Raw genomic sequence first — 25,578 nt, forward strand, 5'->3', positions numbered from 1 at the left:
TTAGCTTTAAATTTAAGAGTTAAAGAAACTCAATTTATCTTTTCCAATAAACCGTAGTTTAATGTGACCATCTTCAAATTGTCTCCCAAACTTATAAGCCTTGCTTCCAGGGAAGTCTTTCAGTCAGCGTTCTCTAGAGAAACAAAACCAGTGATTTATATATATATATATAGAAAGAGAGAGAGAGAGAGGAGAAAGAGAGGGAGTAAGGGAGAGAGGGAGAGAAAGCCGGCCCTGGTAGTGCTGTGGTTAAGAGCTCGGCTGCTAACCAAAAGCACCCCTAGGGTTTCCAAGGAACACCTGGTGGATTCGAACTGCTGACCTTTTGGTTAGCAGCTAGACTCTTAACCACTACATCTCCATAGTTCCCATTACAAATAGCGGAGTCATGAAAGAATACTTGTGTGTACATCTGGATGACCACACTGTGGTTATTATATAGTTGTAATTTGTCACTTCAATGTCTTGACCTTGACCTAACTTTCCATCTCAGAGCCTATGTCATAAGAGTAACTGCATTGCCTATTACCTCTCTACTAGGTTTCCTGCTCCTCATCCCCAGGATGATGCTGGCCTGTTCTCCTACATCACAGTGTCCTGGCTCACCCCACTAATGGTCCGAGGCTTACAGTTTCGCTTAGATGAGAATACCATTCCCCCGCTGTCAGTACATGATGCCTCAGACAAAAATGCCAAAAGGTAAAGTCACGTTGGGCAAGCCACTGGATTAAAGGCCATCTCTTGGTGGGATGGTGACCAGAGTTGCTTAAAGGTGGTAAATAGGGTCCATCCTCAGACAACCAAAGTAACATTGGCTCTTCCTTTATAGCAGAGGCCTCACTCTACTCTGGGGGACTCACGAATCTTCTGAAATCGTTCACACATTTTACACATATGGGCTAGAGATCTTTTTCTGGAGTGACAAGTCACATTTTTTCTCAGATTCACCAAAGGGCCCACGGCCCCAAAAAGTTTAAAAATTACAGAATCTAAGACTCTTTGCTTTTCTCTTCCAGATCAGGTATTTAACTGTGGTACTGAGCATTAACTTTTGGGTTAGTGGCCCAGTGTTCTAATCCATGAGCTAGCACTAACTAGTTGTGTGATTAAGTTTCCTGTTCTACCAACCTCACAAGGCATTATGAGATCCAAATGAGGAAAAGATGAATAAGTGATTTAAAATGTACTGTATGGGAGGCGGGGCCAAGATGGCTGACTAGGTAGAAGCTACCTCAGATCCCTCTTGCAACAAAGACTCGGAAAAACAAGTGAATTGATCACATACACGACAATCTACAAACCCTGGCCATCAAACACAGATCTAAAGAGTTGACCTGAGTGACAGAGACTGAGAACGAACAACCACGGGGAAGCAACAACTGCTTTCGGAGCCTGGAGCCAGCATCCCAGTCAGGAAACCTTGGCGCTGGGCTTTGAACTGGGCACAGGGAAGCTGAGCACGAAATCCTGAGATGGCACAAACACGGGACGCGGCCCTAGCCCCCAGAAATGACCTCGGGAGAAGCCCAGCCAGTGCAAGCAGGCAGCACAGCAATGCGGCTGACAGGAGAAGTCACTGGGAGGCAGCAACTGGTTTTGGAGCCTGGAGTGCAGCGTCCCAGCCGGGGAACCTTGGCGCTGGGCTTTGGACTCGGAGTGGAGGAACTGACCACGGCTTCTGAAATAGCACAAGCACGGGACGTGGGCCTGACCCTCGGGGGCAATCTCTACCCAGCCAACGCACACAGGCTACACACCCCTCAGGAATCTCAGATAAAACAGTCATCACCAAACGAGATAAGTAACTTTGTCTATATTCCGAGGTGCTACTCTCTCCTAGCTATCTGATCCCTCCCCTCCCCTTCCCAGGCGGCTTCATTAACATTGGAATTTCCTGAGCCAGAGAGTGAAATGTGCTGCGGTTTTTCTTTTTTTGGTCTTTTCCTAACCCATTCTCCTGGCCTGAGAGAAGCAGCTGCAAAAAACCCAGGGACCAAAAATCCTTCCCTAATTGGGCTAAAAATATAGAACCAGCTCCAGCCAAGCATATGTGATCCACAGTTTTGGACTTTCATCCCACAGGGAACAAGGTGGCTATTATAATGCAAAGGCAATTCTGATAGGGATCTGACTGTAATTGTTTTAGTGCATTACTGGAAAGACAAGTTTCCCGGGTCTGATATCTCTGCTTATTCAACAGAGCCCTCACTGACCCACAACAGGGAACTGAGGGCTGAAGCTCCCCCCAGACCACCTAGCCTCCTGCCTTAGGGGTCTAAGGAGGGTGACACCTACCAATCTGTAGAGGTACTTGCATTGGGGGCCTAAGGTACAGCTGCAGAGCCCACCCACCAAACTGCTTTAGGAATAGAGACACACCTACCTCACTGGCACTTGGGGGAAGCCTGTCAGCATCCTGCCCCGCCCCCCAGAGTGTGAACCACTGCTGCTACTAGAATCTGGTGCATACAACTATCACCACTACTTCTCTAGGTGGATAGGTGACAGTCTACACCACTCACATGATGACCCAAAATCAGATTCTACTCAAAAATAGTGAATGGACTCTTAGGCTTATATATCTGGTAATAGCCTAAACCAGCTGGTAATAGGACATAAGTGATTCAAGGGCTACAACAATCAAGACAGCGCAATCTAGTAGCCCATCTACGTATATTGAAAAAAAAACAAAACAAGATAAGACTCAGTGAGCAAATATAAAATAAATCACTACAATATCTTAGAGATGGCTCAGAGACAGCAATCGATATCAAACCACATAAAGAAGCAGACCATGACTGCTTCTACAACTCCTCAAACTAAAGAATCAAAATCTTTCCCAAATGAAGATACAATCCTGGATTTGCCAGATGCAGAATATAAAAAACTAATTTACAGAATGCTTCAAGACATCAGGGATGACCTCAGAAATGAAATAAGGCCATTTACAGAAAAAGCCAAGGAACACACTGATAAAGCAGTTGAAGAAATCAAAAAGATTATTCAAGAACATAGTGGAAAAATTAATAAGCTGCAAGAATCCATAGAGAGACAGCATTCAGAAATCCAAAAGTTTAACAGTAAAATTACAGAATTAGACAACTCAATAGGAAGTCAGAGGAGCAAACTGGAGCAATTGGAATGCAGAGTGGAGGATCTGGAGGACAAGGGAATTGACACCAATGTAGCTGAAAAAAAATCAGATAAAAGAATTAAAAAAAATGAAGAAACCCTAAGAACCATGTGGGACTCCATCAAGAAGAATAACTTGCATGTGATTGGAGTCCCAGAACAGGGAGGGATAACAGAAAATACAGAGAGAATAGTTGAAGATCTGTTGGCAGAAAACTCCTCTGACATCATGAAAGACAAAAGGATATCTATCCAAGATGTTTATCGAACCCCATATAAAATTGATCCAAAAAGAAAATCACCAAGACATATTATCATCAGACTTGCCAAAACCAAAGATAAAGAGAAAATTTTAAAGCAGCCAGGGATAAAAGAAAGGTCTCCTACAAGAGAGAATCAATAAGAATAAGTTCAGAGTACTCAGCAGAAACCATGCAGTCAAGAAGGCGATGGGATGACATATATAGAGCAATGAAGGAGAAAAACTGCCTGCCAAGGATCATATATCCAGCAAAACTCTCTCTCAAATATGAAGGCAAAATTAAAACATTTACACATAAACACAAGCTTAAATGTTTTGCAAGAACCAAACCAAAGCTACAAGAAGTACTAAAGGAAATTGGTCAGAAAATCAATAATATCAGATACCAGCACAACACAAGGTCACAGAACAGAATATCCTGTATCAACTCAAATAGGGAAATCATGAAAACAAATTAAGATTAACTTTAAAAAGAAAAAAAACACTCAAAACAGGGAATCATTGAAGTCAATATGTAAAAGATCACAATAATCAAAAAGAGGGACTAAATACAGGTGGCATAGAACTGCCATATGGAGAGGGAGACAAGGCGATATAGGACAATACCAGTAAGGTTTTTACTTAGAAAAATAGGGGTAAATATTAAGGTAACCACAAAGAGGTATAACAACTCCATAACTCAAAATAAAAACCAAGAAAAACATAACGACTCAGCAAACGTAGAGTCAACTACTATGAAAATGAAGAGCACACAATTTACAAAGAAAAACGTCTCAGCACAAAAAAGTAAGTGGAAAAATGAAATTGTCAACAACACACATAAAAAGGCATCAAAATGACAGCACTAAACACATACTTATCTATAATTACGCTGAATGTAAATGGACTAAATGCACCAATAAAGAGACAGAAAGTCTCAGACTGGATAAAGAAACATGATACGTCTATATGCCGCCTACAAGAGACACACCTTAGACTTAGAGACACACAAACAAACTAAAACTCAAAGGATGGAAAAAATATATCAAGGAAACAACAAGCAAAAAAGAGCAGGAGTAGCAATATTAATTTCTGACAAAATAGACTTTAAAGTTAAATCTACCACAAAGGATAAAGAAGGACACTACGTAATGATTAAAGGGACAATAGACCAGGAAGATATAAGCATATTAAATATTTATGCACCCAATGACAGGGCTGCAAGATACATAAAACAAACTTTAACAGAACTGAAAAGTGAGATAGACACCTCCACAATTATAGTAGGAGACTTCAACACACCACTTTCGGAGAAGGATAGGACTTCCAGTAAGAAGCTCAATAGAGACACGGAAGACCTAATTGCTACAATCAACCAACTTGACCTCATAGACTTATACAGAACACTCCACCCAACAGCTGCAAAGTATACTTTTCTTTGTGGTGCACATGGAACATTCTCTAGAATAGACCACATATTCGGTCATAAAACAAACCTTTGCAGAATCCAAAACATTGAAATATTACAAAGCATCTTCTCAGACCACAAGGCCGTAAAAGTGGAAATAAATAACAGAAAAATTAGGGAAGGGAAATGAAATACTTGGAAACTGAACAATACCCTGCTGAAAAAAGACAGGGTTATAGAAGACGTTAAGGAGGGAATAAAGAAATTCATAGAATGCAACGAGAATGAAAACACTTCCTATCAAAACCTCTGGGACACAGCAAAAGCAGTGCTCAGAGGTCAATTTATATGGATAAATGCACACATACATAAAGAAGAAAGAGCCAAAATCGGAGAACTGTCCTTACAACTTGAACAAATAGAAAGTGAGCAACAAAAGAATCCATCAGGCACCAGAAGAAAACAAATAATAAAAATTAGAGCTGAACTAAATGCATTAGAGAACAGAAAAACAACTGAAAGAATTGACAATGCCAAAAGCTGGTTCTTTGAAAAAATTAACAAAATTGATAAACCATTGGCCAGACTGACTAAAGAAATACAGGAAAAGAAACAAATAACCTGAATAAGAAACGAGATGGGCTACATCACAACAGACCCAACTGAAATTAAAAGAATCATATCAGATTATTACGAAAAATTGTACTCTAACAAATTTGCAAACCTAGAAGAAATGGATGAATTCCTAGAAAAACACTACCTACCTAAACTAGCACAATCAGAAGTAGAACAACTAAACAGACCCATAACAAAAAAAGAGATTGAAAAGGTAATCAAAAAACTCCCCAAAAAAAAAGCCCTGGCCGGGACGGCTTCACCGCAGAGTTCTACCAAACTTTCAGAGAAGAGTTAACACCAGTACTACTAAAGGTATTTCAAAGCATGGAAAATGATGGAATACTACCTAATTCATTCTATGAAGCCACCATGTCCCTGATACCAAAACCAGGTAAAGACACCACAAAAAAAGAAAATTAGAGACCTATATCCCTCATGAACATAGATGCAAAAATCCTCAACAAAATTCTAGCCAATAGAATTCAACAACATATCAAAAAAATAATCCACCACAACCAAGTGGGATTTATACCAGGTATGCAAGGCTGGTTTAATATTAGAAAAACCATTAATGTAATCTACCATATAAATAAAACAAAAGACAAAAACCACGTGATCTTATCAATTGATGCAGAAAAGGCATTTGACAAAGTCCAACACCCATTTATGATAAAAACTCTCAGCAAAATAGGAACTGAAGGAAAATTCCTCAACATAATAAATTTTTTTTTATACAAAGCGAACAGCCAACATCACCCTAAATGGAGAGAGCCTGAAAGCATTTCCCTTGAGAACGGGAACCAGACAAGGATGTCTTTTATCACCGCTCTTATTCGACACTGTGCTAGAGGTCCTAGCCAGAGCAATTAGGCTAGACAAAGAAATAACGGGCATCCTGATTGGCAAGGAGGAAGTAAAATTATCTCTATTTGCAGATGACATGATCTTATACACAGAAAACCCTAAGGAATCCTCCAGAAAACGACTGAAACTAATAGAAGAGTTTGGCAGAGTCTCAGGTTATAAGATAAACATACAAAAATCACTTGGATTCCTCTACATCAACAAAAAGAACATCGAAGAGGAAATCACCAAATCAATACCATTCACAGTAGCCCCCAAGAAGATAAAATACTTAGGAATAAATCTCACCAAAGATGTAAAAGACCTATACAAAGAAAACTACAAAGTACTAGTACAAGAAACTAAAAAGGACCTACATAAGTGGAAAAACATACCTTGCTCATGGATAGGAAGACTTAACATAGTAAAAATGTCTATTCTACCAAAAGCCATCTATACATACAATGCTCTTCCGATCCAAATTCCAATGACATTTTTTAATGTGATGGAGAAACAAATCACCAACTTCATATGGAAGGGAAAGAAGCCCCGGATAAGTAAAGCATTACTGAAAAAGAAAAAGAAAGTGGGAGGCCTCACTCTACCTGATTTTAGAACCTATTATACAACCACAGTAGTCAAAACAGCCTGGTACTGGTACAACAACAGACACATAGACCAATGGAACAGAATTGAGAACCCAGATAGAAATCCATCCACATATGAGCAGCTGATATTTGACAAAGGCCCAGTGTCAGTTAATTGGGGGAAAAGATAGTCTTTTTAACAAATGGTGCTGGCATAACTGGATATCCATTTGCAAAAAAATGAAACAGGACCCATACCTCACACCATGCACAAAAACTAACTCCAAGTGGATCAAAGACCTAAACATAAAGACTAAAACGATAAAGATCATGGAAGAAAAAATAGGAACAACCTTAGGAGCCCTAATACAAGGCATAAACAGAATACAAAACATTACCAAAAATGACGAAGAGAAACCAGATAACTGGGAGCTCCTAAAAATCAAATACCTATGCTCATCTAAAGACTTCACCAAAAGAGTAAAAAGACCACCTACAGACTGGGAAAGAATTTTCAGCTATGCCATCTCCAACCAGCGCCTGATCTCTACAATCTATATGATTCTGTTAAAACTCAACCACAAAAAGACAAACAACCCAATCAAGAAGAGGGCGAAGGTTATGAACACGCACTTCACTAAAGAAGATATTCAGGCAGCTAACAGATACATGAGAAAATGCTCTCGATTGTTAGCCATTAGAGAAATGCAAATTAAAACTATGATAAGATTCCATCTCACTCCAACAAGGCTGGCTTTAATCCAAAAAACACAAAATAATAAATGTCGGAGAGGCTGCGGAGAGATTGGAACTCTTATACACTGCTGGTGGGAATGTCAAATGGTACAACCACTTTGGAAATCTATCTGGCATTATCTTAAAAAGTTAGAAATAGAACTACCATACAACCCAGAAATCCCACTCCTCGGAATATACCCTAGAGAAATAAGAGCCTTTACACGAACAGATATATGCACACCCATGTTTATTGCAGCACTGTTTACAATAGCAAAAAGCTGGAAGCAACCAAGGTGTCCATCAACGGATGAATGGTTAAATAAATTGTGGTATATTCACACAATGGAATACTACGCATCGATAAAGAACAGTGACGAATCTGTGAAACATTTCATAACATGGAGGAACCTGGAAGGCATTATGCTGAGTGAAATTAGTCAGAGGCAAAAGGACAAATATTGTATAAGACCACTATTATAAGATCTTGAGGAATAGTATAAACTGAGAAGACCACATACTTTTGTGGTTAGGAGAGGGGGAGGGAGGGAGGGAGGGAGGGAGGGTGGGAGAGGGTTATTTACTGATTAGTTAGTAGATAAGAACTACTTTAGGTGAAGGGAAGGACAATACTCAATACACGGAAGGTCAGCTCAACTGGACCAAAAGCAAAGAAATTTCCAGGATAAACTGAATGCTTCAAAGGTCAGCGGAGCAAGGGCGGGGGTTTGGGGACTATGGCTTAAGGGGACTTCTAAGTCAATTGGCAAAATAATTCTATTATGAAAACATTCTGCCTCCCAACTTGAAATGTGGCGTCTGGGGTCTTAAATGCTAACAAGCGTCCATCTAAGATGCATCAATTGGTCTCAACCCATCTGGATCAAAGGAGAATGAAGAACACCAAGGTCACACGATAACTATGAGCCCAAGAGACAGAAAGGGCCACATGAATCAGAAGAACTAGTTGGTGCCCGGCCACAACCGATGACTGCCCTGACAGGGAGCACAACAGAGAACCCCTGAGGGAGCAGGAGATCAGTGGGATGTAGACCCCAAATTCTCATAAAAAGACCAGAATTAATGGTCTGACTGAGACTAGAGGAATCCAGGCTGTCATGGTCCCGAAACTTTCTGTTGGCCCAGGACAGGAACCATTCCCAAAGACAACTCATCAGACACGGAAGGGACTGGACAATGGGTTGGAGAGAGATGCTGACGAAGAGTGAGCTACTTGTATCAGGTGGACACTTGAGACTGTGTTGGCATCTCCTGTGTGGAGGAGAGATAGGAGGGTAGAGAGGGTTAGAAACTGGCAAAATCGTCACAAAAGGAGAGACTGGAAGGAGGGAGCGGGCTGACTCATTAGGGGGAGAGTAAGTGGGAGTATGGAGTAAGGTGTATATAAGCTTATATGTGAGAGACTGACTTGATTTGTAAACTTTCACTTAAAGCACAATAAAAATTATTATAAATAAATAAATAAATAAAATGTACTGTATTCATGTTCTTACCTGTGGCTCCTTCATAAGATACCATATGTACAATGGCATTTTCTAAATATATTCCAGGAAATGATAGTCCCATAAAACAAACAAAGAAACAAAAATCCTGTTACCATTGAGTTGATTCTGAATCAGGGCAATCCCCCTTGTGTCAAAGTAGAGCTGTGCCCCCATCGGGTTTTCAATGGCTGCTTTATTGGATGTAGATAACTAGGCCTTTTTTTCTTAGGTGCCTCTGGTCAGACTCTAACCTCCATTTTGTTTAGCATCTGAACGTGTTAACCATTTACACACCCAGGGACTCCGGTCCCACATTGCTGTTGTTGTTAGATGCTGTCGAGTCTGTTCCAACTTGTAGCCATCCTATGTACAACAAAACTAAATACTGCTGAGTCCTGCAGCATCCTCACAATCGTTGTTATGCCTGGGCCCATTGCTGTAGCCACTGTGTCAACTCATCTCCTTGAGGGTCTTCCTCTTTTTCACTGACCCTCTACTTTACCAGGCATGATGTCTTTAATAACATGGCCAAAGTATGTGAGATGACAGAGCATTCTGGCTGTACTTCTTCCAAGATAGGTTTGTTCTTCTGGCAGTCCATGGTATATTCAATATTCTTTGCCAGCATCATAATTCAAAGGCATCACTTCTGCTTTGGTCTTCCTTATTCATTGTCCAGCTTTTGCATGCATATGAGGTGATTGAAAATACCATGGCTTGGGCCAGGTGCACCTTAATCCTCAAAGTGACATCTTTGCTTTTTAACACTTTAAGTAGGTCTTTTGCAGCAGATTTGCCCAATGCAATATGTCGTTTGATTTCTTTGTTTCTTTTTTTTTTTTTGTACTAAAGGTGAAAGTTTACAGCTGAAGTTAATCTCTCATACAAAATTTTATATACATACTGTCATGTGACACTAGTTGCAATCCTACAATTTTCACTCTGGGTTTCCTGTGTCCATCCAACCCAGTCCTGTGCCTTCCTGCCTTCTCATCCTACCTCTGGACAAGAGCCGCCCATTTGGTCTTGTGTACCTGCTTGAACTAAGAAGCACACTCTTTATAAGTATCATCTTATAAAAATATATATATATAGTCCAGTCTAATCTTTGTCTAAAGAGTGGGCTTCAGGAATAGTTTTAGTTCTGGGCTAACAGAGTGTCTGGGGGCCATGGCTTCCCAGGTTCCTTCAGTCTCAGCCAGACCATTAAGTCTGGTCTTTTAACTTGAATTTGAGTTCAGTTTCACACTTTTCTCTTGTTCAGTCAGGGGCTCTCTGTTGTGTTCCCTGTCAGGGCAGTCTTTGGTGGTAGCCAGGCACCATCTAGCTCTTCTGGTCTCAGGCTGATGGAGTCTCTGGTTTATGCGGCCCCTTTGTCTCTTGGGCTAGTATTTTCCCTGTGTCTTTGGTATTCTTCATTCTCCTTTGCTCCAGGTGGGTTGGGACTAATTGATATATCTTAGATGGCCGCTCGCAAGCTTTTAAGACCCCAGACGCCACTCACCAAAGTGGAATGCGGAACATTTTCTTGATAAACTTTGTTATGCCAATTGACCTAGATGTCTCCTGAAACCACGGTCTCCAGATCCCAGCCCCAGCTACTCTTTCCTTAGAAGTTGTTTTATTTCTTGACTGCTGCTTCCATGGTCGTTGATTGCAGATCCAAGTAAAATGATATTGCTTACTGGTCCAGTAGTGAGAATTTTTGTTTTCTTTAGTTGAAGTGTAATCCATACTGAAGGCCATAGTCTTTGATCTTCATCTGTAAGTGCTTCAAGTCTCCTCTGCTTTCAGCAAGAAAGGCAGTGTCATCTGTATATTGCAGGTTGTTAACGAGTCTTCCTCCAATCCTGATGCTGCATTTTTCTACATGTAGTCCAGTGTCTCAGATTATTTGCTCAGCACACACATGGAATAAGCATGGTGAAAAGATACAACCCTGACATGCACCTTTCTTGATTTGAAACCACGTAGTATCTATTTGTTCTGTTCGAATGACTGCCAAGACTTGACAGTCAGGACAAATGACTCAACCAAGAGGCAGTCCTATAATAGCCTCCCTGGAAAGAGCATTCAGCGGTCAGAGGAGTTTGTGAAATGTTGCCAGGGCTCAGAGATTTACAAAGCGAATCAGTGTATTTCAGGCACTGAGAAAACCTGCAGTATAGAAAGTCGGAAAACCTTGACCTGTTGCTTCTCAAACTTATTCAGTAAAAAAGTGGTTCCAGGGAACACCTTTTGGATGATGCCGTATATTGGTCAGCATCCCACCTCTTACTAGCTATGATGTTAGGAAGTTACCTACCCCTTTCTGGGCCTTGTTTCTTCATGCATAAAATACTGGATTGTAAAATTTGTCTCATGATACTTCATAGGGTGTGAAAAGAGTCAAAAGTTTAAAGAACCTGGGGAAATGTCTAATGAATAATAGGCAAGCAGTTAAATGTTAGTTTGCTTGTTCTTCCTTAGCCATTACGAGTACAAGATCTCCTGATATACTTCCATTTATTTCAAGTTCACTGATTCTCCCTTGTTTATTCTAGAATTCACTATATCTGCCCACCAATAATTTTTCTGTCCTTCATCTTTAGATGTTTATTGTAAAAATAATTATCCATGCATGTATACATTTAGAACAGGAGGGATTTCTCTTTATATGTTCACCATTCAACAAGCAGAGTTCTGCGGTGCATCTTCACTAATCCTTCAGAAGAGTGGCCTTGGCTTCTATGAGGGTTTACTGACAAACTGCCACCCAGCATCATCACCATGATCACTAGCAGCAGCAGTGACAGCATCCCCATATCACCAGTAGCCATGTTATCGTCCTCATCTTTTCATCAGTATCATCACCACCACCATTATCATCAAAACCATCATCACCATCTTTATCATTGTCGCTATTATCATCAGACCATCATCTTTATCACCCTCACCATCATAATCCTTCACATTTTTTATTGTTCTCCAGTTACAGCACATTTCCCCATTCATTATCTCCTTTGACCATCACTATGAGATTATGAAGTAAACAGGGCAGATATAATTTTTTCCCATTTACAGATGAAAAAACTGATGATTAAGAAAAGTGAAATGATGTTCCCTGAGTTACATAGCTAATGAATGGAGGTGATAAAATTTGAAACTGAGTCTTTTGACTCTGTGTCCAATGATCATAGCCAGAAACTACAGTACATCTGGCAGAGTTGCCAGGAGCGCCGTGGGAGAACCATGGAAAACTTGGATTCTTTTAGTCAAAGTAGTATCAACTCTAGAGGTGTTGACTCTGTGGATTGTGTATATGTGAGGGTAGGACTGGGATGAGGAGACATGACCCCATATTGTTCAAATCCTCTGATACATACAGGTGGCATGGGATAGTTTTGGCTCACCGAGCTAGAGCCCAGACCCCCCAAGTTACCTGGTTTCATCCATCAATGGAGCTCTTTGAGAATGTTTCTGGGAGCTCGGAACACAAGCAGTGCTACTATGGGGACTTGGTAACGAAGGGTGGTCCAGTGACAGAGATGGCTACTCTAAGAGCAATTATCTTGAGTTTTTTCTTGGCATGGTCCTTGACATTCCCATGATGGACAGTAGTAGCAGCTTTCCAGAGAGAAGAACGAGATGAATGGGAGCAGTAGCCAGGAAATAACGGGCCGATGCCACATGGTGACTGCAGCTGATAGACTGGATTGTGGATGCATGGGGGGCATTCATGGGCCAGACAGAGCTTCTGGAGGCCCTATGTCTCCGATGGGTTTAAGACTATTGTCCGTTCCCCTGCACTTGCCCCAAATATAATTAAAAATAAGAAGTATAAGAAAGTCAGCAAAATCTTAATTTTTTCTGATAACTTCTTTGATGCTTTTTTTTGAAATATCATATATCGTTTAAAAAAAAAAAAAGATTTTGGTGCCCCTGTTCGCTGGTATAGAGCAAATATCCCAAGCATCATTAGCCTGGAATGTCAAAATAAGGACACGTTTTACTGGGTGATCCAGCACTGGGGAACTTTTGAGGACTTTAAAATAATAGTAGGAAGGTTTTTTTTTTACCTTTGGAGAAGCTGATTTTTGAAATCGAGGTCCTGGATTTTGTGAGTCTTAATTTGCATACAAAAAGGACTATTTAAAGCCCTGGACTATTGCCTGAACTAAATATATTTTAAGGTAACAATATAATTGTTGAGGAAAAGTTATTTTTAACAGAAAAGCCCCAGCTACTAAATATAGAAAGAGTGATAGAATTGGAAAAATCAGCATTTTTCCCAACAAGTGGATCTAGGCAACGGGGGGGAAAAAAAAAACAAGCTGGTAATAAATGGATCAAGCTGACCCACCTGAACCACTGGTCCACCTTAACCTCTCTAAAAGGGGGACACCAGACTTCTGTGTCTTCTGATATGATGCAACAGGGAAGTACCCTATGTCACCTATTAAACACCTCTTCCAAATTGTCTTGAATTCTGAATTTCGTTAAGGCTCTAGGTCTAAACAAACTGGTTTAATAGGAAATACAGATGATGACTGACTAACTTTGTTACACAATGCCACAGGGATGCAATCAGTCAAGTTCAGAGTGTGGGAAATTCTACCAGACAAATAACTCAGTTTCTTCAACAAACAAATAGCATAAAAATGCAGAGGAGGGGACTCTGTTGCAGATTAAAAAGAGACTCAAGAGGCATATGAAATTTATCCTTCAAATGCCATGTGTGGACCTTATTTGGATCTTCATTCAAACAAGCCCACTGCAAAAACATATTTTTGAAATCGTCAAGGAAATTTGAATACAGGTTCAGTATTATTAAATAAAAAAATACCATTAAAGAATTATTGTAGCCCAGGTGGGACAGTGGTTATGAACTCAGCTGCTAACCAAAAGGTCGGCAGTTCGAATTCACCAGCTGCTTCTTGGAAACAATATGGGGCAGTTCTACTCTGTCCTATGGGTCGCTGTGAGTCAGAATCGACGGCAATGGGTTTGGTTTTCAGGTTTTGGTAGTAACTATGGTTTTTTTAAGAAAGGGCTTATTTGGAAGAGATACATAGTGAAGCATTTGTAGATGAAATGATACGTTTGGATTTGCTTTAAGTCCTCCAGCAAACAACAACAATCATACAACACGGAAGGGGAGGAGAGATGAAAGAAAAATGTTGATAATGCTTGAAGCTGGGCGATGGGCACGTGGGGGTCCCCATGCTATTCTCTCTACTTCGATAATGTTTGACAATTTCTGTAAGGAAGCTCCTATGCTAGCAAGTCCTAGGATGTTCGGATTCCACAAGCAAAGAGATTTCACTTGGCGCTCTTTTCCTCTTTTTAAGGCTCCGTCGCCTCTGGGAAGAAGAAGTCTCGAGGCGTGGGATTGACAAGGCTTCAATACTTGGAGTGATGCTGAGGTTCCAGAGAACAAGGGTTCTATTCAATGTATTTATGGGCGTCCTCTACTGTGTGGCAAGTGTACTGGGGCCAGTAAGTGGCAGACTTGGTGGGATTTGGGGAATTCCAGGCTTTGGAGATTAGAACAGAACTGTTGACATGTTTGTCTACACAAGGAGCTGGGGATGTATTTGTCCCTCAGCTGCTGTCCTTTAAATGAGACTTTTGGGGACTTAGAGCATAACAGTTAGGAGTATGGGCTACAAGCTGCTGCGCAGCTTTCAAAACTTGGCCTGTCACTTAATTACTGGGTGACTTTGGACAATTTAATTACCCTCTCTGTGCCTCAGTTTCCTCAAGGAACCTCATGGACGACGTCAGGGATAGATCTCACGGAAGCCCTCATGTGTAAAATGGAGATGATAACTTCGTCTACCTCATTTTTTTCACCAGTTGCCGGTGAGTCAGCTCTGACTCATGGTGACCCCATGGGTGTCAGAGTAGAGCTGTGCTCCACAGGCTTTTCAATGGCTGGTTTTTCAGAAGCAGATCACTCAGCTTTTCTTCCACGGTGTCTCTGGGTGGAGTCAAACCTCCAACCTTTCGATTAGCAGCCAAGTTTGTTAATTGTTTGCACCACCCAGGGACTCCTACCTACCTCATAGGGTAACGTTAAATGAGATAAAGTATGTAAAGCACTTAGAACATGGGGCAGTGGTGGTTCAGTAGCAGAATTCTCACCTTCTGTGCGGGAGACCTGGGTTCAATTTATGACCAATGCACATCATGTGTAGCCACCACCCATCTGTCAGTGAAGGCTTGCATGCTGCTATGATGCTACAGGTTTCAGCAGAGCTTCCAGACTAAGATGGACTATGAAGAAACGCTTGGAGATCTACTTCCAAAAATCAGCTAATGAAAACCCTGTGGATCACAACAGTTGATCTGCAACGGATCATGGGGATGACACACAACTGGGCAGCTTTTCGTCCCACTGTGCATGGGGTTGCCCTGAATTGGGCCGACTTGAGAGCAGCTAACAAAAACAACAAGAACATGGCCTGACTCAATACATCTTAGCTGCTTTGAGAAATGGCCAAGCAGTTCTTGGACTGTAGGTGACTGGAACTAATGGATGGTCTCCATGTACCATGTTTGGGATGAATTAACTTTATTTCCTATTCTCCAGTTCCTTAGTCCAAGAGTCTGATTTCAAAGAGTGAGTCTGATTGGCCCAGCTGGGGTCACATGCTCCCCTTGGGGTCAGAGGAGGGTGGGGTATGTTGATTGACATTCCAGCCTAGATTGCATGTAGTGGGGAGGAGGGGAAGTGTGCCCCCAGTACAAAACTGAGGGGCTGTTACCAGCCAAGGAGAAAATGAATGCAGGGCAGAAGAAACACCGTTGATGACCACCACAGAGATAAGTCACCTGACTTAGGTGGTAGTTAGTGTGCTGAGTGGTCTCCATTTGTCCCTCCAGATCTCTCTCCACAATTTTCTACCCTCCTTGTTCCCCAGAGCCTGACTTAGATGTATCACATCAGTGGGCCATGCCCCACAGGTTGGGCTTGATCAATGGGAGGCTCCAACAGGAAACTGGAGGGAGGGAGAAGAGGGAGGTCAGGATATTTATTCACTGGCTCCCTCTCTCCCAGTTACTGGAGATTGGTAACCTCAGCTCCTATCAGGGCCCTCTCCGCATGACTCCTTCTGGGTTCTGGTAACCTGGCCCTCCCAGCTCCCCTTTAGCCTAGGGTGGTAACAGCTTCTTGTGGCTACTAGTTCCGGAGTGCTTACCCATCTCCGTCGAAGTGTCTAAATTTGCCTGAACCTTTGTGTCGTTTTACCAACCCTCCTGCATTATCCAGTTTGTGTGCCTTCTCTTTCCTGCCTGGACCAGCTACTAGGTGGCAGAGCTGGGACTCAGATCTGGGCCAACTGAACTCCCACATCTCCTCCAACTAGACAGTGTCCTTAAGGGCTCCCGACATTAATTAATTTGAAGACCTTACACACAGCCCACATGTGATGGTTGTTCACGAAAGAAGGATTGGGAGGACTGAATGGTCTAAATTCTGTTTTCCTTTTAGTTGCTGATTATACCAAAGATCCTGGAATATTCTGAAGAGCTGTCGGGGAATGTTTTCTATGGAGTGGGACTCTGCTTTGCCCTTTTTTTCAGTGAGTGTTTCAAGTCTGTGTCTCTGTGTTCATGTTGGACCATCGACCTGCACACAGGCATGAGATTTCGCACAGCTGTTTCCTCACTTGCCTTTGAGAAGCTGATTCAATTTAAGTCTTTGAAACACGTCTCCACGGGAGAGGTAAGTAAATGGAATTGCTTATCCCAGCCATTCTTCTCTACCTCTCCTCCAGACATCACAGCTCTTGGGGGCAATAGAGAAAAAAAAGGAGTTAGGAAAGGAAATAATTCCAAGGACATAAAAACTGTGTGGTGTCAGAGCTCTTCTAACTTCTCAAGCGGGGAGGAGAATCAGGATCAACATCAGCCCACGGCTAATTCTTATGAGGGGATGCCAGACATACCTCCACTCTCCAACCTTTTTACCAATTCTGACACCAGCCATCCCTCCCATGGCACCCTCTACATCTCTGCTGGGTTCAATAATTCATTGTAATGGCCACACAAAACTCACAGACCATGCTCATGGTTATGGGGTTTATTAAGGAAGTAATAGTTTACAATTCAGGATCAGGATCAACTTGGAGGTAGCAGGAACAACTCAGGATATAGTTCTTCAATCAGGACAGCTTTTCCTTCAGCCATGCCCACAGGCAGGTCTCTGCCACCTGGCCTACAACGGTAGGGACCATCCTCCTCCCCTACTGTTGTAGACCATCCACCTCCCTGCTACTGCCACCTGTTTGTGCTTCCTTGCTTCTGTGCCTAATCTGCTTCTTTTATATCTCAGAGGTGATTCCACTGACATGAAGGAGTCCTGGTGGTGCAGTTCTTAAGAGCTTGGCTCTTAACTGAAAGGCCAGCAGTTTGAACCCACCAGCTGCTCCATAGGAGAAAGATATGGCAGTCTGCTTCTGTAAAGACTGCAGCCTTGGAAGCCATATCGCGCATGTCTACCTGTCCCATAGGGCTGCCCTGAGTCAGAATTGACTCCATGGCAGCGGGTTTTGGTTTACACCAATATGGCCTCATTTACATAACAGAAAAGTCTGTTCCCAAACAGGATAACATCCACAGGTATGGGGCTTAGGATTTACAACACGTATTTTGAGGGGACACAGTTCATTACAGCTTCCTCCCTTCCCACCAGACCCCCACACACCAGGCATGTCCACCTCCTTGGAACATTTACAATTCCATTCATCATTCAAGCCTTGCTTTAGAGGTTTATTATAAAAATACGTTTATATTCACAAGCAAATTGCCCATAGAAAACATACTGTATTTTTTTTTTTTTGGCATGTATCTTTACATAAACGACACTAACTTTTATGTAGTGTTCTGCCACTTGGTTCCACAAGTAGAAATTATACAATATAGTCTCTTGGGAGGAAGAGGAGAAAGTAGGAGAAGAAAAAGAAGAGAAAGAAGGAGCAGGGAGAGGAAAGGAAGAGGGATGAGAAAAAGCAGAAGGAAGAGGAAGAAGGGGAAGAGGAGGAATAGAAGGAAGTGGAGGAGAAGAGGAAGAAGGAGGGGGAGAAGGAAAGGAAGAGGAGGAGGAGGTGAAGGAGAAGAGGAAGAGGAAGGAGAGGCAGAAGGATGAGGAGAAGAAAGAGGAGACCTAGTCCCTGTTCAGAAGAGCCTGGTCTTGTTAACAGCGCTGGGCTCAACCTCCAAACTACCACTGACCAGTTTCAGGGCAGCAGAAAGGGAAGTTCTTGCTGCCCAGGGCCTCATAGTCAACAGAACCCAGGGAAGGGTGAGCAAAGGTGCTACGTAAAGGCTGAGATGGGTGGGAAAGACTTATTGGAGGCAAGATCTGATAGGATGGCTGGGAAAAGAAGGGAGAAGGAGGGCATCGCAGTTGAGGGGAACAGCTGGAAGGGAGCCACGGAGGCTGGACTCAGAGCTGTCCACATGGGAAGATGCTGAAGAGGCTGACCAAAGTAAAATGGATAAGTTGCATTAGGGAAGCAGGAGAGGCAAGGGGGAGGCCAGTTATTGGGGGATGCAGGAAGAAGGGGACAGACTTTGATGTGATATACAATAAGTATAAGGTTTTCACCGGCTAATTCTTTTCATAAGTAGACCGCCAGGTCTGTCTTCCTAATCTGCAATGGGTGATCCTGCTGGTATTTGTATACCGGTGGCATAGCTCCCAGCATCAGAGCAACACCTAAGCCCCCACAGCACGACAAACTGACAGACGTGTGGGTGGAAAGGTGAGAATACCAGAAAGACGTTTACCTGTGTTTTATTGACTGTGTTAAGGCATTCGACTATGTGGATCATAACAAATTATGAATAACATTGTGATAATGAGAATTCTAGAACACTTAATTGTGCTCATGAGGAATCTGTACATGGGTCAAGAGGCCGTCATTTGAAAAGAACAAGGGGATATTGCAAGGTTTAAAGTCAGGAAAGGTGTGCATCAGGGTTGTACCCTTTCACCATACCTATTCAATCTGTATGCTGAGCAAATAATAAAAGAAGCTGGACTATATGAAGAAGAACAGGGCATCACGATTGGAGGAAGACTCACTAACAACCTGCATTATGCAGATGACACAACCTTGCTTGCTGAAAGTGAAGAGGACTTGAAGCACTTACTGATGAAGATCAAAGACCACAGCCTTCAGTATGGATTACACCTCAACATAAAGAAAACAAAAATTCTCACAACTGGACCAATGAGCAACATCATGATATATGGAGAAAAGATTGAAGTCGTCAAGGATTTCATTTTACTTGGATCCAAAATCAACAGCCATGGAAGCAGCAGTCAAGAAATCAAAAGGTGCATTGCATTGCACGAATCGGCAGCAAAAGACCTGAAATTAGTCAGTGGTAGTTTGGAGGTTCAGAGTGGTAAAGTAACTTGTCCAGGGTCACACAAGCCCTGAAGGAGAGCTGTGAACTGGGTATGTCTGACTGACTTTACCACGCTGCCTCTCACTGCTTCCTACTAGGAGAAGGAATGGCAAGGCCACCCACCACAAAGGGTACATGTAGCCCCTTCTGGGTACCTCGAGGGGTGACACCTGTGCCCACGGGATTGCTGTCTTACAGGTCATCAGCTTCTTCACCAGCGATGTAAACTACCTGTTTGAAGGTGTGTACTGCGGCCCGCTGATCTTGATGGCCTGTTCATCGTTGATTGCCTGTTCCGTTAGCTCCTACCTCATTCTTGGACCCACTGCCTTCATTGCCATTTTTTTCTTTTTGCTGATTTTTCCACTGGAGGTAACAGCTTTCTTTGCCATCCATTCAATATTGAACCTTCCGCGGGAGAACTCCCAGGGCTTTGAGTGGGAATGTTGACCCTTGTTGACTGTTCATTCCAGCGTGGTTAAGATTCAGTTTCTGTCTCAAACTGTTGTGTGACCACAATGTTTGGTTAAAAATTAGAGGAGAATAAGGTGTGTGAGATCCTCCTCATAGGCTTCTATGAGGGATTTTCTGCTTCACAGCTTTCCTTGGTAGATAGCCTCTTGTGCTCTCTCTTTCACCCAGAATATGCATTTAACATATAATAATAATAATTAATAATGTTAATAATACCATTTAATAATGCAGGAGGTGTTTAACATTTGGCTGAGCACAGTATCATGGGGGGAGGGGGCAAATTTGCTGCCAGAGATTCAGGATAAATAAACTTGAGCAAAACAGGAAGTGACTCTTGGATTCCGTGTCCCAAATTATTGCAAGTCTAGTATTTTTCTCGCTCAGCACAATTACTCTGATCAAGAGGTAAACGTAGTTGCTGGTGGGTTTAGGGTGCCAGAAGGTAGAGGGGTTACAGTTGTGCTTAATTAGCCACATTCTGGCTTGAGACCCAGGAGAGAAAGTCCCCAGGATGTGTGAGGCAGGTGCCCTGAGGTGTGATGGCCTGGAGAGGCTCCCATTGGAAAACCTTCAGCAGAGGCCCGGAATTAAGAATCTCCATGGATTCACTCAGTGCAGGATTAAGCCCAGGCATTCAACCTGCTCCCTGGGTGGCACAAACGGTTAAGTGATCAACTACTAGCCGAAAGTTGGTGGTTTGAACCCTCTCGGAGGCACCTCAGAGGATAGGCCTGGCAACCTGCTTCTTTAAGGTTACAGCTGGAACCTAATGGAGCAGTTCTACTCTGCACACATGGGGTCACCATGAGTTGGAATCGACTTTATGACAACAAGTTTGTTGTGGTTTATTCAACCTGCATCTGGAATTTACCTTTGGAAATACTGCAAGCCACCCTACTCAGGCTAGCCTGAGCTCTCCAGCCCTTGTAAAAAGAGACTCTTGACATCATCCCGCTTTCTGACCCCGACTCCAGGTATTCCTGACCAGCAAAGTCGTGAAGATACAGGATCACACAGCTGTGGTCAGCGACCAGCGCATCCGTGTGACCACTGAGGCTCTCACGTCCATTAAGCTGATTAAAATGTACACATGGGAGGAACCATTTGCAGCAATAATTAAAGGTACAGAAGGCTGACCTTCTGCTCAGAGCTTGGCTCTGTCATGGTGGACCGATCTCTCTCAGCCACCGGGCACCTCTTTCACGCTTTAGGGGTTGTTCTGTGCTCTTTGGGGAATGCACGTGTGGTCGATTTTAGCGTATTTCTTTTATTTATCTTCCAGACCTAAGGAATACAGAGAGGAAATTACTGGAAAAGAGTGGGCTAGTCCAGAGCTTGACCAACAGTGTGTTCTTCTTATCCCCAGTGGTGTCCACAGTGATAATGTTTCTCATCCACACAGCCTTAAAATTAGAGCTCACATCTTCAGCGGTAAGTGTTTGGGGTGCTTTGTCCCCCCCGTAATGATGGGGGGTTTTCTCCTGTGTGCTTTCCTAGCCCACCCCGCTCAAAGAGCTGAGGATCTTGCAAATGGGTAATGTAAGTTGATTTTGTTTTTCCAGACTTTAGCTTGCTCAAGCTTTCTCCCATCCGAACCCACCTGAGAAAGTGGCATCCCTTTGACAGTAGCTGTGGGAGGGAAGGCACACAGAATGGTCCAGGGGTGAAGAGTGGGTGGTGTATGTAGTTAAAACCCTGAGGATTCTGAGGTACGCCTTGAAGTTGGAAATCCCAATTTAAGGAGCTTCTCATCCCAGAATGCGGACCTTGGAACTGCTCTTAACACAAAGGTGTCCTTTCTTCCACCTTTCCCTTTGTGGTCTAACCTAAGTCCCCCCAAGAAGCAGTAGCTGCCGTTTAGGGTTGTACTGTTTTTACCTGCTGTGAAGTTGGCCCCCGAATCATGGCGAACCCATGCACAACAGAACAAAGTATTGCCCAGTCCCGTGCCATCCCTGTGATCAGTTGTGGATCAGACCATTCAGAACCATAGGGTTTCACTGGCTGCTTTTTCAGAAGTAGATCACAGACATTTCTTCCTAGTTTGTTTTAGTCTGGAAGCTCTGCTGAAACTTGTAGCATCATAGCAACATGCAGGCCTCCACTGACAGACAGGTGGTGGCTGCTCATAAAGTGAATTGGCTAGGAACCAAACTGGGGGCTTCTGCAAGGAAGGCAAGAATTCTACCAATGAACCACCAATAGCATCCGTTTTTGGGTTGTTGTTAGGTGCCATCAAGTCAGTTCCAACTCATAGCGACCTTATGTACCACAGAATGAAACACTGCCCGGTCCTGTGCCATGCTCACAATTGTTATGCTTGAGCCCACTGTTGCAGCCACTGTGTCAATCCATTTCATTGAGGGTCTTTGTCTCTTCTGCTGACCCTGTACTTTACCAAGCAGGACGTCTTTCTCCAGGGACTGCTCCCTCCTGACAATGTGTCCAAAGTATGTAAGACGCAGTGTCACCATCCCTGCTTCTAAGGAGCATTCTGGTCATACTTCTTCCAAGACAGATTTGCTCATTCTTTTGGCAGTCCATGGTATATTCAATATTCTTCACCAACACCACAATTTAAAGGCGTCAGTTCTTCTGTCTTCCTTATTCATTGTCCAGGTTTCACGTGCATATGATGCTATTGAAAATACAATGGCTTGGGTCAGGTGCAAGGTGACATCTTTGCTTTTCAATGCTTTGAAGAGACCCTTTGCAGAAGATTTGCCCAATGCAATGAGTCTTTTGATTTCTTGACTGCTGTGTCCATGGCTGTTGATTGTGGATCCAAGTAAAATGAAATCTTCGACAACTTCAATCTTTTCTCCATTTATCATGATGTTGCTTATTTGTCCTGTTATGAGGATTTTTGTTTTCTTTATGTTAAGGTGTAATCCATGCTGAAGGCTGTGGTCTTTGATCTTCGTCAGTAAGTGCTTCAAGTCCTCTTCACTTTCAGCAAGCAAGGTTGTGTCATCTGCATAATGCAGGTTGTTAATGAGTCTTTCTCCAATCCTGATGCCCTGTTCTTCTTCATACAGTCCAGCTTCTCGGATTATTTGCTCAGCATACAGATTGAATAGATATGGTGAAAGGGTACAACGCTTATGCACACCTTTCCTAACTTTAAACCAATCAGTATCCCCTTGTTCTGTCCATGTACAGGTTCCTCATGAGCACAATTAAGTGTTCTGGAATTCCCATTCTTTGCAGTGTTATCCATAATTTGTTATGATCCACACAGCCTAATGCCTTTGCATAGTCAGTAAAACACAGGTAAACATCCTTCTGGTATTCTCTGCTTTTAGCCAGGATCCATGTGACATCAACAATGATATCCCTGGTTCCATGTCCTCTTCTGAATCCAGTTTGAATTTCTGGCAGTTCCCTGCTGATACTGCTGCAGCCGCTTTTGGATGATCTTCAGTAAAATTTTACTTGCGTGTGATATTAATGATATTTTTCCACAATTTCCACATTCGGTTGGATCACCTTTCTTGGGAGTAGGTATAATTATGGCTATCTTCCAGTCAGTTGGCTAGGTAGCTGTGTTCAAATTTCTTGGCGTAGACAAGTGAGCACTTCCAGGGCTGCATCCATTTGTTGAAACATCTCAATTGGTATTCCATCAATTCCTGGAGCCTTGTTTTTTTGCCAATGCTTTCAGTGCAACTCGGATTTCTTCCTTCAGTACCGTCAGTTCCTGATCATATGTTACCTGTTGAAATGGTTGAATGTCGACCAGTTCTTTTTGGTATAATGACTCTGTATATTCCTTCCATCTTCTTTTGTTGCCTCCTGCGTCGTTTAATATTTTTTCTACAGAATCCTTCACTATTGCAACTCAAGGCTGGAATTTTTTTCTTCAGTTATTTCAGCTTGAGAAGTGCTGAGAGTTTTCTTCCCTTTTGGTTTTCTATCTCCAGCACATCACACATGTCGTTATAATACTTTGTCTTCTTGAGCTGCCCTTTGAAATCTTCTGTTCAGTTCTTTGACTTCATCATTTCTTCCTTTTGCTTTAGCTGCTCGACATTAAAGAGCAAGTTTCAGAGTCTCTTCTGGCATCCGTTTTGATCATTTCTTTCTTTTTTGATCATTTCTTTCTTTCCCGTCTTTTTAGTGACTTCTTGCTTTCTTCACGTATGATGTCCTTGATGTCATTCCACAACTCGTCTGGTCTTCTGTCATTAGTGTTCAGTGTGTCAAATCTATTCTTGAGATGGTCTCTAAATTCAGGTGGGATAAACTCAAGATCATACTTTGGCTCTTGTCAACTTGTTCTAATTTTCTTCACTTTCAGCTTGAACTTCCATATGAGCAATTGATGGTCTGTTCCACAGTAGGCTCCTGGCCTTGTTCTGACTGATGATATTGAGCTTTTCCATCATCTCTTTCCACATAGGTAGTCGATTTGATTCCTGTGTATTTCATCTGGTGAGGTCCATGTGTATAATCACCGTTTATGTTGGTTAAAAAAGGTATTTGCAATGAGAAATTTGTTGATTTTGCAAAATTCTATCATGTGATCTCTGACATCATTTCTACCACCAAGGCCGTACTTTACAACTACCTTTCCTTCTTCTTTGCTTCCAACTTTTGCATTCCAATTACCAGTAATTATCAATGCATCCTGACTGCATGTTCAATCAATTCCAGACTGGAAGCTGGTAAAATTCTTCCATTTCTTCATCTTTGGCCTTAGTGGTTGGTGTGTAAATTTTGAATAATAGTCATATTAACCAGTCTTCCTTGTAGGCATATGGATATTATGCTATCACTGACAGCGTTGTACTTCAGGATACATCTCGAAATGTTCTTTTTGATGATGAACGCAATGCCATTCCTCTACAAGTTGTCATTCCCAGCATAGTAGACCATATGATTGTCCGATTCAAAAGGGCCAACACCAGTCCTTTTCAGCTCACTAATGCCTACGGTATCGATGTTTATGCATTCCATTTCATTTTTGATGATGTGCAATTTTCATAGATTCATACTTCGTATAGTCCATGTTCCAATTATTAATGGACGTTTGTTTCTTCTCGTTTTGAGTTGTGCCACATCTGCAAATGAAAGTCCCGAAAACTTGACTCCATTCATGTCATTAAGGTTGACTCTACCTTGAGGAGGCAGCTCTTCCCAGTTGTCTTTTGAGTGCCTTCCAACCTGGGGGGCTCATCTTCCAGCACTATATCAGACAATGTTCCACTGCTATTCATAAGGTTTTCACCGGCTAATGCTTTTCAGAAGTAGATTGCCGGGTTCTTCTTCCTAGTCTGTCTTAGTCTGGAACCTCAGCTGAAACCTGTCTGCCATGGGTGACCCTGCTGGTATCTGAATACCGGTGGCATAGCTTCCAGCATCACAGCAACACACAAGGCCCCACAGTACAACAAACTTACAGGGACGTGGGGGCTTTTTGGGTTCGAAGGCCCAATTCTCTGAGGGGAATATGACAGGGTGCTATTCTTACAGAGTATGTAATCCTGCTGGGGAGGCCAGGAGACTCCATAGGAAGAAGGAGGGGGCAGCATGTGAGACTTTTCAGCCAAGGGTTCATTTGTGCTCCACATAGCGGTCACCTCTGCTTGGCTCAGGCATCCACCAGACAACCCCTTTCCCTAGAAGCCT

At 42.6% G+C, this 25,578-nt stretch overlaps 1 protein-coding gene across 3 annotated transcripts in view; it reads left to right on the plus strand.

The window, feature by feature from the left end:
* Positions 1 to 25,578, plus strand: part of ABCC11 (ATP binding cassette subfamily C member 11) — a 95,953-nt gene that overhangs the window by 2,296 nt on the left and 68,079 nt on the right. For all 3 annotated transcript variants that reach the window (XM_049864924.1, XM_049864925.1, XM_049864926.1), the window contains exons 3-8: positions 541 to 699; positions 14,400 to 14,547; positions 16,547 to 16,780; positions 19,672 to 19,845; positions 20,922 to 21,069; positions 21,230 to 21,378. In XM_049864924.1, the coding sequence (XP_049720881.1) occupies positions 541 to 699; positions 14,400 to 14,547; positions 16,547 to 16,780; positions 19,672 to 19,845; positions 20,922 to 21,069; positions 21,230 to 21,378 (1,012 nt within the window). The remainder of the gene's footprint in view (positions 1 to 540; positions 700 to 14,399; positions 14,548 to 16,546; positions 16,781 to 19,671; positions 19,846 to 20,921; positions 21,070 to 21,229; positions 21,379 to 25,578) is intronic.

The sequence above is a fragment of the Elephas maximus genome, chromosome 21, assembly GCF_024166365.1.
Source record: "Elephas maximus indicus isolate mEleMax1 chromosome 21, mEleMax1 primary haplotype, whole genome shotgun sequence".
Classification (NCBI taxonomy): Eukaryota; Metazoa; Chordata; class Mammalia; order Proboscidea; family Elephantidae; genus Elephas; species Elephas maximus.